The following is a 12,179-nucleotide window of genomic DNA, read 5'->3' on the forward strand; positions in this document are numbered from 1 at the left end:
CTGACCTTTGATCTCCCACACCTACTCCTACACCCACCCTTCAACCAGCTTCTTTATACTATTGCCAATATAGTTAGTATTGTTACAATATAGTTCTTTGCTCTGTCCTTCTCTCCATCATCCTTCCATGTGCACAGAGGTCAGTCCAAATACTTGCCTTAAATTTATTCTTTTGACGTTTTTTGCCGTCTTTATTGTCAGTATTTCGCAAAAAAGTGGAGCCAATTTTGATAAATGTGTTTTTCTTGTGTGAAATCTGAATGAAAGCTCCCGAAAAGACAAAACAAAAGAAATCTTCCTCACCCTCCTCTCCTTTTCACCTCCATGGCTCGACTGAACTATCACCCCTTCAACCCCCCAGGTGCCTAACTTCAATAACGTGACGCTGCCACCCAGCGAGCAGGTGACCGCCCAGGAAATAGACAGCTACTTTCGACAGGAGCTCATCTACAAGCGGAATGAGAGGATGGGGAAGAGGGTCAAGGCGCTGCTGGAGGAGCACCCTGACAAGAGCTTCTTCTTCGCCTTTGGAGCAGGTTGGTGTTAAACACTATTTCTGTGATATTAAAGCATCGGTTCCACAGGCCGAAATGTCAGACAGAAAGGCTTTAGGTCTTTATCAGTCTCATGTGTCCACTCAACAAAGCACTCAATAAGATTACTTTTATCCTGCCAACAAAATGATTTAAATTCCTCCTTTTGTTACAAAGGCAAGACAGAAAGCGTCTTAGTCTGAGCAGCTTAACAAACTTGCGTAGAGAGAGAACACTAAGACAGCATAAGAAAGTGCGGACAGAAATCCCAGCTGATCGTAGAGGTGGAACTTGCTAATCTCGAAGGAGATACAGCTCCTTTTAGGCACAGAAATGTAACATATAGTATAGATATACATATAAAACGATAGATTTCAGGACTCATTTGGTTGTTCACTCTGTTGGGGTGACTGGTGTTGATAAGCAGCCATGCAGCTGATCAGTGACTTAGCTGACTAAACTAAACCAGACTAGGCCAAAGCACTGGTCTACACTTTTATCAGCTCAGGGACCAAATAAAAAACAGAGTCATGTTGGATCTTTCTCTGAAGCAGAGGCTCAATAAAACAGCCTTTTATCAGTTTGGGACTGACCAGAAACAGACATGTGGAGCCCTTCCACATAGTTTTAGACATGTCAGTTCAATACTTGAAATTCCTCTATGACCATGCAGCAACCTCATAAGCAGCAGCAGCAGCCGCCTGATAAGAGACTTGACTTAAAACGGGGAGGATAAAGAGACCAGATAACAGCGGAGGAGATTCCACAAAGTTGTTAAGGATGCCCCGACGTGTGTGTGTGTGTGTGTGTGTGTGTGTGTCTGTTTATTCATGTTTCTTGGCTGGACGATGTGTATCTAAGGCAGACAGTCTCTGTCCCGTGGGCGTTGTATTTGTTTGTTTGGCTTCTGATTGTTTAATCAAAGCATTGTTCACCTCTAATAAGGAGACAGGGCTGTTTTGTAATCACTGACTCAGGTGGGTTTTCAGTCTAGATTAGGTTAGTTAGTAGTTTTAATGTTATGCCATAGCATTTAACCCTTCACACACAAGGCAGTGCTATTTTTGAACACACATACAAAACCACAATCCTACATCCACATACTTTAAAGAAACATTCATCAAGGAGCACCATTTCAAATAAATTATGTTTAGAAAATGAATAAGTGTAAATGACATTTGCAGGCTTATTACCACTTTTAGTTACTATGGCTCGAAGTCTCCAAACTTTACTTAATTTTGTTTCTAGAAGGGTTCCTGAAATAGGCTTAGGAATTAGGAATTATAGTTTATTTTTCACGTAAGAACATGGTCAGGAAACATTTTAGGGCTGCAACTACCATTTTCATTACTGATTAACCTTACAGTGATTTTCACGATTCATTATTCTGTCAATAAAATGTCAGAAAATTGTGAAAGATACCTGTGATTATGTCCCACAGCTGAAGCTGATGTATCCAATATACAGCACTTGTTTTATTCAACACACAAAATGGAAAAATTCCCCTAAATATTTGGTTTTAGGTCAAATATAACACAGAAAAACATCAAATACTCACAACTGAGTAGCTGTTTTTGCTTGCTAAAAATAGTTGTTAATGAATTTATTGTCTTTGTTTTCTAATTTAATTTTTTCAAATTTATCGATTTATTTGTATAAATTCTTGTTTTTTAAACAATTTAATCAAATGACTTCCTCTCAAGATAATTACCACAAATTAAGTGTTTATAAATCAATTTAAAACCAACTTTATTTGTCACTTTTGATGTCAAATTTAAGTACTAATTTCTTCACTTTATACAAATAAATAAAGAAAGGGACAAGACTCAAGGGGCAAGGAAACCAAAAATTCAACAGGTCTGGGGCAAATGTCACCATGAGTCATAAATCTATCATCAGAAGTTAAACATAATGGTGCCAACAGTATTTTTTAATAGAAATGTACTACAGTTAAATGGTTGAATTAAAATGTTATTTTGAATGTCATGAAATGGCAGTTCATTAAACCCTTAACTGGCACAATATGGACTTTTAAGTTAACTATGTTGATTTATCTTCACTGAAACCATGAAAGTCATACCAAAGTTTATGATATTTTTACAGTGAAGGCCACATACACTTTGGAAAGAGTCTGCTCCCCCATAATTTGATTTAGTTCATTATGGGATATGCACGGAGGGAAGAGGATCAAATTTTTGTGCCATCAATTTCACAGTCATATTTTCCTCGTGATGACATCCTCAGAAATGTTCTCCTCCTCCTCCAAAGATTTTTTTGGTCATTTGGAAACAGAAAAGCTGCAAACTTTGAGCAAAAAAATGAGAGAGGCCTTCACAGTCTGTTGGTCTCCGAGCTGGCAGGAAACAGCTGAGGAAAAGCAGACACACACACGCACAAACACACACACACACACACACACACACACTTGAGCCCTAACAAGGAGTACATTTCACAGCGCGTCCCAAAGGAGGTGCCTTTACAAGGGCTTGGTCTAAAAAGGTGTGTGCTTCTGTGTGTGTATATGTGTGTGTGTGTGTGTGTGTGTGTGTGTGAGAGAGAGCTGGTGAGTGAAAGTGATACGGGCAATCAGCCCAGAAGCACTAGTCTCGGACATACGGAGGGCAGGTTGGGTCGGCGCGTACAAGAAGCGGGATGGGGAGCATTAGGGTGCATGCCCAAACACACACACTCAAAAATGTATGCACTCACATACACACACACACTCCCCAGCCCCCACGCCAAGACAGACCTGGGTAAATGTGTCCTTAATTATCCCTGGAGGGGTCAGAGGACACAGACACACACACGCATACACACTACAATGGAGCCCATTATGTCGGCGTACTCATTTTCCTGTGACAATCACATGTGAGTACGGTCTTATCAGTGACCATCTCATGTCTCGCTGATTCGTACAAAACGACGTCTCGACACACTCAGGACGGGATTTTTGTCTTTTCATCATTTTGTCAGTGCGACGTGTTGCAGCGACCAGCAACTTGAAAAGAACCGAGCCCTCAAATTGTAACGCTGCAAGCTTCAGATACATTATGATCGCTTGACTTCAAATCCTATTCCGAGGAATCAGCTTTGCTCTTTTTTGAAAGAGCATCCACATATTTATCATTTTTCTCTTCCCAAGTAATGATCCCATTAGCCTGCAGGAGTTGGCCTGCAGATTCCTGACTGACCCATGTGGAAAATTGTTGAGGGTTTTCATTTTTCCCTGGTATAAGCTTTATTGCCACAACAAGTTAACAAAACACTTTATACGTAATTTATTCCCTGTAAAATTGCCTGGTTGGATGCAGATTGTGCTTTGCCAAAGGAAACTTCACATATCACAGAAAAGTGTTTGTTTACCCCGGTGATTTAGTGTTGACGAAGCCGCGTTAATGTTTGTTTGTCAGGATTGATGACTGCGAGCGGCTCAAGTACCTCCTTGCAAAACCATCATATAAACATGATGATGATCTTGCATCATTAACATATTTTTAGATAAAATATATGTTTCTATTTGTCGCTCATTACAACAAAATTCTCCCAGAAGATCATCAATTTTGATCCGGTTCTGTGTTTTGTTTTGTTTTTATTGTAAAGCAGGTGTATATTATGACTCAGTTTATGGATAAATGCACACAGCCCGTATTCACAAACCGTGCCTTTAAAGGAGCCGTCAGAAGTTCTGTATAGTTGTAATGTCAATTCAATTCAATTCAAATAACTTTATTTGTTCCCGGGGGGCAATTAAAGAGCTCTATACGGCTCTATCACAACTATACAGTCACCACCCTCGGCCACTTCCCCAGCATCAATGTATTTGTGAAAACACAGACAGAGCTGATGCAGAGGCACGGGTGGTTGTGCTGGCTCAGGCCTGTGAGATCTGACCAATCAGAGCAGACCCGGAGGTTGGCCTTAAAGAAACAGGCAATAACACAGAGCGTTCAGACAGAGGGTGAATAGAGGTGGACAGTACGAGAAATATAATGTGTTTTTTGAACGTTAAAGCGTGTAAACATCTTCTTGTAGACACCAAAAACAAAAATGTGATCCAGAAAATGAGCATTTAATGGGACCTTTAATGTCGCATGGAGCATAAATGTTATAAATGAAACAATAAGGTCACATAGTAATAAAAGTGAAACAGTAGTAAAGAAAAATGAAAGAAATGTGCTGCTTTTCATTGTTATCTGTGTTTATGGGGAAGAAACATCCCGTGATTCTTTTGGGGTTTTGGAAATTGTTTATGGAGAGAGCATTAAAGGTCGACCGTCACACGCTGCCAAACCAGACCGTTTTCTAACCCTAAACGATTTCTCATGTGCTTACAGCAACACACACACACACACACACACACACACACACACATACAAGGCCATGCAGTCATTCTCTCTATGTGTGTCTGCACCAATTTTTCAGCCACCAACTTAAAAACAACCATAAGAATCTACGTTTTTACATCTATCCAGTTTTATGACTCCGCACCAGCAATAGCCGTGGCCGGAGATCTTATGTCGACCCATCGTTTCACATTCTTGTGAACGCGACATCTCAGGAATGCCTTGAGGAAATTTCCTCATATTTGGCACAAACATCCAGTTCAACTCGAGGATGAATTTGGTGGTCAAAGGTCAATGTGACCTCAAGCACATATTTTTGGCCATATTACAAGAATTTATACAATAATTTCACACAAGTGTCTAACAGGATAAAATGATGAAGTGATGACATCTTATATCCAGAAGGTCAAAGGTCAAATTCCCTGTAACACCAGTGTTTTGCAGGAAAACATATCTGGCCATTATTCAGCGCCATAACTCAGAAACAGAAGGGGAGATTGTGACCAGCATGTCTCCCACTGGAAGTTATTCACTGGAGTCCCACATCAGTATAGTGATGACCTCCATTTCACCAAGTACTACATGTAATAGCTTTAATTAGATTCAAATGGATGTAAACTGCAACCTGACTGGTGCTCAGAGGTGTCTAACTAGGCCTGTTTGAAACCGTGTGCCATTTACACATCGATGCCAAGTCAGTAAACACACTGGTGGAGGAATAACACATTACAAGATGCAGTTTGCTTCTGCTGAAGCATTTAATAGGGTTTCCAATGAAATCAAGTATTCGGTTAGTTGACAAAATCTACAAGTCAAGAGTTGCACATCTCCTATAGAAAACTACCATTTTAAAAAACTCTTAGAAACTGATTCTTCGGGGGAGTCCAGACTCGCCAGACTGAGGCCTGCTTCTGCATGTTAGCCCTCACTGTTGGTTTTCCAGCGGTCTGGTCGGAGTAGTGGTCAAGAAGGCAACAGTCAAACAAACAGAAGTGGTCACTGGTCAACCCAGAGGAACACACACATCTTCATGTGTCTCTCATCTGCACACCACACACTCTGTTTAATTCTTTGGTGCGTCTGTCTAAGATCTGTCTTCGTCTCACCCAGTTGTCCTGTCCAGAGACCTCTGCAGGTTTAGTTTCATCACACAAAAGTGGAGAGGATCCAAACATTAGCAAAGAGAAACTGAGAGACGATAAGCGCTGCTTACAACAACGTCTCATTTATGTGGCGAGCAGCCACGACGACCACCCAGTAGCTTGTTTGATGTAACGGCGGGTGTTGTGAGGTGATTTATGGAATAAGAAAAAACACAAAGTTGCCTATTATGTCAGTTGTTTCATGATTTTTTTCTGAACAGCTTCTAGCTTATATCTGCTAAATTGAACAAAAAAGGGATCAGCTCCGAAAAGTTTCAAATTAAAAGGCTCTCAGCTTTTGTTTTTTTTTTATTTGGGCATGGTTTGAGTGACCTGCTAATTGTTGTTAAGCTTGCTTGCTTACTGGATTTGGCGGATAAAACTTTCCCTTTCTTACACTCTGTCAGGAAGTGTTTGACTCTCTCCTGCAGTGAGCAACTTAGATAGTGAAGAAAGTTTTTCAACACATCACTGCGCTGACTCACCCTGAGTTTTGGGTATTGTCATGCCTCGCTATACGTTACTGCCCTGTAAGTAAATACCTCCTGGAAATTTGTCTTTTCCCCCCATCTGTTTGTCTGAAATACCACGGCCATCACTCAACGTAAATGATGATGTTGAAAAAGAGCCATATGTTCAGACAGGCATATGGAAGCGGTTATTGCTGCGCTCTATAGGTACAGTAACCCAATCCATGTATACAATCTGAACCCGTGTTCCCTTTATAATCTCCGCCATAGCCTGGCACTCTCGACTTTAATAAAATGATGTGTTTACGTATCGTTGAAGACTGAGGGCTCCGTTTCGGCCGGCTCTGACTAATTCTTGTCTTTTTTTTTTTCCACGCTGAGCTTGAATGCAACCATGTTTCAGTGTCGGCCTCCAAGCTGCTTAGCACATCATGATTCCCCTCAAACTCCGCTCCAAAGCCACAAATTTAAATATTTGCGGTGGTGTAATTGCCAGTGTGGTTGACAGGCTCTAACGGTTACTGTACTTTGAAATGTTTGACTCTTTTCACAGACAATTAAGGTTTGACTTTTGGATCTTTTGCTATTTAGGTTGGTATGGCCACGTTGAAGTGAATACCCCTCGGTCAGTGAGCAGTTTAGTGCAGCGGGCAGGCTGTAATAAATGGATGGCTTGGCCCATGAGCTGTGGCTCATGACAGAGGTTGACATGAACTCATAACTCATACAGAGCACCTTGACTTGTCAGTATGTGGTATAGCTCTCGGTACTGGAGCGGGGAAATGGTCATTTGATACACTGTAGTTGAGTGAGCCCAGCACCGTGTGCTGACAAAACACATTTAATAGAAATGAAAGACTTATCAAGTGTTAAAGGTTGTGTAATTTATCTTTAGCATTTGATCCTGTGTGTTAGCTGCACATATGAATGTATAAATGGAACAAAACGTGAAGCACTGCCTCATATAAGCTACAGTAAAATTCTACTGGAGTTCTCAAATTTTCTAAACTTTGTTGGGAAGTCAGACATTTTACAAATGTGTCTAAAAATACAGCTAGAACACTTCCATTGGATTATATGCTGCTGCCATTAAAAAACATGACATATTTCCCTCAGATCAAACATCATATAGCTTCAATAAAGCGATAGTCCTGCAAAGCCAGACCTACTGTATCTCCACAGTGCTGTGCAAGCCAGGAAAGGTCTGACTCCACTCATTATCATTCTGGTATAGCGGAAAAAACCCTCTGGTTTTTTCACAATTGTCACGGTGGGGCCAAGGATGCAGCAATGGTGGTTGTAGTGGAGCATTTGTGCGTAGGCAGGAGAGCCATGCAGATTTTGAAAAGACTTGCAGACAGCAAAAAGGGAGTCGCATTGCGACTGCAATAGTCAGTCATTGGCAGCCAGTGAGTCAGACTAAGGGAAAACATTGGGAGGTGAATATTCTCCTTCCGTTCACTTCCTTTCTATGCAAGCGAAGCAGATTTGCAACTTTCAACGTTGGTGAACTCTGACCGGCGATGTCGCAGCCACAACCAATAACTGAGATGTGTGTTACTGACCCCTCAAACGGACTACAAACCAGCAAACTGAGTTGCGTTTGTCTCAAATCCTGTACTTCCCACATATAGGCAATGGTAGGCCACGGTCATTCGCCTGCATTCGCATATGACACTGTCAGACAATGTGTAAGATCATTTTAACCTTAACTAGCAAGAAGTCTTCAGAGAATTCCTGAAAAATGTAAAGTATAATAACTGTCCTTCTTCTTACTTTTGTATCTAAACTGTGCCTTAACTACTGTACCTCTGTGTGTGTGTAATATTTTATACTGAGTTGTAGCTGAGTGACTGGACATTCCTATTGAAATTCGGTTCTAAATCCCCAGGCCATCCTTACACATACCTGGCCCAAATCCCTGCAGGGTGTTTTCACACTGAGCACTACATCACTGCGGTCGCTGCCCTCCTTTGACTGTTTTTTTTTTTTTTCGCCAGACGGTGTGAAAGTCAAAAAACGTGGTGCTTTTTCACAGCACCTCGCCCTCATAAACAGCCAGTTTACAACTGTTTGGGGCAGTCGCTGACATGAGTACACACATGTCACGCAGCACCATTAAAACCCAGACCAGACCTACCACACACTTGGTAGGGAAGCGGGCAGGCAGGGGCGAAACGTCTGCCAAACCTGGATTAAGTCCCGGATTTAAGTTTGAATGACACCTTTATGCTGCAACTTTTTTTTGAGGTATTCAGTTTTACAAGTTACATATTGTAGGATTAGTTTCTACTGGAACGGAGAATAGAGATGGAAGCAGCACAGCATTGCTGCAAAATCCTCACTGAGCTCCTACTTTGTGTGAAATACAACAGATGTTTACAGTGCAGCCAAACAAACCTGTGCTGTTTATTTAATCGATCAAATGCATTAATACAAACTCAAATGGATGAATCAATCGGGTCTCCTGTGACTGCTTCACAATAAAAGCCATGATTTTCACCAGTTGAATGCTTTTAGTGTGAATGAGCAGAAGCAGAGAACGTTTGGTTTGCATTAGCAGTAACTAAACTTGATACAGATTTTCGAGCGTTAAAGTAAGTAGTGATATCAGAAGCCATGTTTCCATTAATGTATTTTTATGTGTTTAAGCATCACATTGGAAAAGTTAAATAGAAACGAAGAAGGAGAAGAAGAAGAAGTAGTTGTGTCCACTCTCTCTGTCTTACCCAGTGTTCCCTAAGACTCCCATTCAAAGATTAATTTACACATCCCCTCTGAGATTGAAAAACCGACTGTTTTGTTTCTTCTTCTTCCTTTTACGAGGCCCGATGGCAGTTGGCAAACTGGTTTTGTTTCTGGTTTGCGACTTCTACTTTCTCTACTCTGCAGCCAGGCATAACGTAGCCTACTGCCAACTTCTGAGAAACTATGCTTTGCGTAGCCTCGTTTATTTGCATTACTTTTACTTCATACTACTTTTCGCTTGAAACTCTCTCGACAATTAGACGGAAACGCTGCTAGTTAGATTCAATTACAATAGTCGTTGGATTAAATGCATGCTGTTTGCTTTGATTCCCCTCGTGCATGTAAAAGTCATTAGAAAATCCAGGAAGGGAATGGCGGACCCCGCCACTTAAAATCAAAATAATTGTTTTCAGAAAGATTGTGATTTAAAAACGTAAACAATGAGGTTTCACATGGTATAATGTGTCCAAAAGAGTTGAATTTAACACAAGCCTGGTCATTAGGGACTTTGCCACATCATGATAAATGAATATTGATATCCAACAAATATTCCCATCAATACCTCGTATTCAATTAATTCACATTTCCTAGTTAATTAAACTGAATTGCTGTCTTATCAGAGACATCACAACTCTCATTTTTTACTTACTTGCCTTAAAATTACATCCATTCATAACAAATGGAAAGTCGTGAAGACACTGTTGATCTCCTCTTTTATGGGATGTGACACGCTGACTTACTGACCCCCTGTCACTATGTCTAGCTTGGAGCTTCCTCTTGAAGTGTAATGTTAGCTTACATATTTACAGTCCTAAATACAAGCCAGATAAACATGAAAAACCTTTAACCGGCGGGATGTTGACATGTCAGGAGCGTCTGTAATGCATCATCTGCTACGTCTCTGTGTCTTCTTAAATGGGAGGATAAACCTGTCAGCCCCTCCGAATAACTAACGTGCTTTTAAGCTGCCGAGTGAATAGCAGCTAAACATATACATTTTGTTGCACTCATCGGGTCAAAGGCCTCAGTCTCTGCACTTGAAAGACATATTTCATGTAGCCCACACTTCTCTCTCAGACATAGCGGTGAACGCTTGTCACAACAGCTTGCTGTGATTTATTGAAAGAGTTGAACTCCTCACCCCTGACCCCATTCAAACCCAGCAGTGTTTCCTTGTGCACCTGGAACGGGCTGTTAACGTGCCTGCCCGGGGGCTTAACTTTCATTTGGGCCAGAAATACCTCACTTCTATATGAAAGGGAAAGGGAAAGGAAAATTATATATGTAGCTAGCGAGCAGCCGTGCATCTATTGATGATTTTGGGTGGGAATTGTTACGAAGGAGCTGTCCCTTTTCATTTCGGGGTGAATACATAAAGGAGGGCAACACTGGGCCCGGAGGGGATGAGGATATGAAGAGACAGAGGAAAACATGACTTGTGTGATTTGTGGCTTCCACTCTCTCCTTCTCTCTCTCACTGTGGAATTATTGAATACTTTCTTGTTGAACTGGAGCGGAGACTTTTCTGGTTCACTGTATGAATGAGCCTGTGTTGCTGGCCATGCAAAGCGCATGTACATCGTCAAACGCTGTGTGGGTACACGCAGGATTCTGGGACGCCATAGAGCACGGCGGTAGGTTTATTATATTTAAGTATACAAACCTTACTTTTGGTGAAAGTGCAAGAATGATTCCTTAAGATTTAGGGTTTGTGCGTCGATGGATATTTTTGAAAATGCAACTTTTCAACCAACTAATTGACGTATGTGTGATGTATCTGTACTCTGAATGGGCGGGGCTTAAACCAGAAGGGAGCTGGACTAACTGGAAGTTGTTTATTTAATTTAAGTTAAGAGTTTAATATTGGCTGATCAGTAGTTGCAATGTTTTCTATTTAGTAAGAATGTAATGATTCTCCAAACCTGGACCTGGGAGTGTTAGAGTTGATGTTTGAACAATTACAACTGAATGTTTTACACAATTCATTCCTTTAAGGTCACAATTCAATTTTATTTTTATTTTTATTTTTATTTATTTTTTTAGCAAAGACTGCTTTACAACTGTTAGACTTGCATCTGGACTTCTGGAGAGATAATTGGTTTCATGGTTGTCAAATTCTTCTTTAAAAAGACAGGTGAAAATGAATAAAACCTGCTGGGATCCAACAATAAATAACAAAAGAAATTCAGTTTGTTCCAATGTTCTGGTTCTCATATCTCTCCAGAGTTGACCATCTTCCAAAACAAATCAATAAAGCATCTCTGGCAGTGTTATTGTTCTGCTCAATCTTCTTCTTCCCGTCAGTAAACCCTCTTCTCAGAGAAATCAAATGCTGATACTGACTTTGAATTTGATTATTGAATTTAAAACCCTTTTTAGTGTCAAAATCTTGACTTCTTCATTGATCTTCAGATCAATGTTTTTGGCAAGAGTCAAGAGTCAGAAGAGTAAGAGAATTATTTACAGAACAAAGTTTTTTATTAACTTGAATGAATGAACAAACCCAACGAGGATTTTCCTGCTTGCATTGACACATTTTACTGGAATGACACAGATTTATTGAAATATTTTTTATCCATAAATCTCTGCCTTTATCCTCATACCGCACAGTATGGTTATTTTATTTCATTAAGCAAGCAAATGAAAGAAAAATAAAAGCTTGGTGAAATGTTCTTACCCCTGCTGCAACAATAACAGAATAATCCCAAGGATTCAACACAAACTCTTGTTGGAATGACTGTAGTAGGTTTTGTAACTTCTGTTTTACGTCACTGCAGGTCTGGAGCAAATGAGAGATTGCAATCATAAAAACACCATATTCTGTTTTTGTTGAGGCTGTTTCAGATGCTTTAGTAGGTGCAGATGTAAAAATTGGCCATGTTTCGTCGTGACGCTGAAGTATTTGCAGGGAGTCAGGAGACCTTGTGAGACTCAGCCCACGGC

General features: G+C 40.6%; 1 protein-coding gene across 1 annotated transcript in view; it reads left to right on the forward strand.

Moving 5' to 3' along the window:
• The window catches only part of trabd2a (TraB domain containing 2A), a 63,762-nt gene that overhangs the window by 31,502 nt on the left and 20,081 nt on the right, over nucleotides 1-12,179 (forward strand). Inside the window, exon 4 of the mRNA XM_084383772.1 lies at nucleotides 362-536. Coding sequence (XP_084239898.1) covers nucleotides 362-536 — 175 coding nt within the window. The remainder of the gene's footprint in view (nucleotides 1-361; nucleotides 537-12,179) is intronic.

The sequence above is a fragment of the Pagrus pagrus genome (genome assembly GCF_965226575.1).
Source record: "Pagrus pagrus genome assembly, chromosome: 19".
NCBI lineage: Eukaryota > Metazoa > Chordata > Actinopteri > Spariformes > Sparidae > Pagrus > Pagrus pagrus.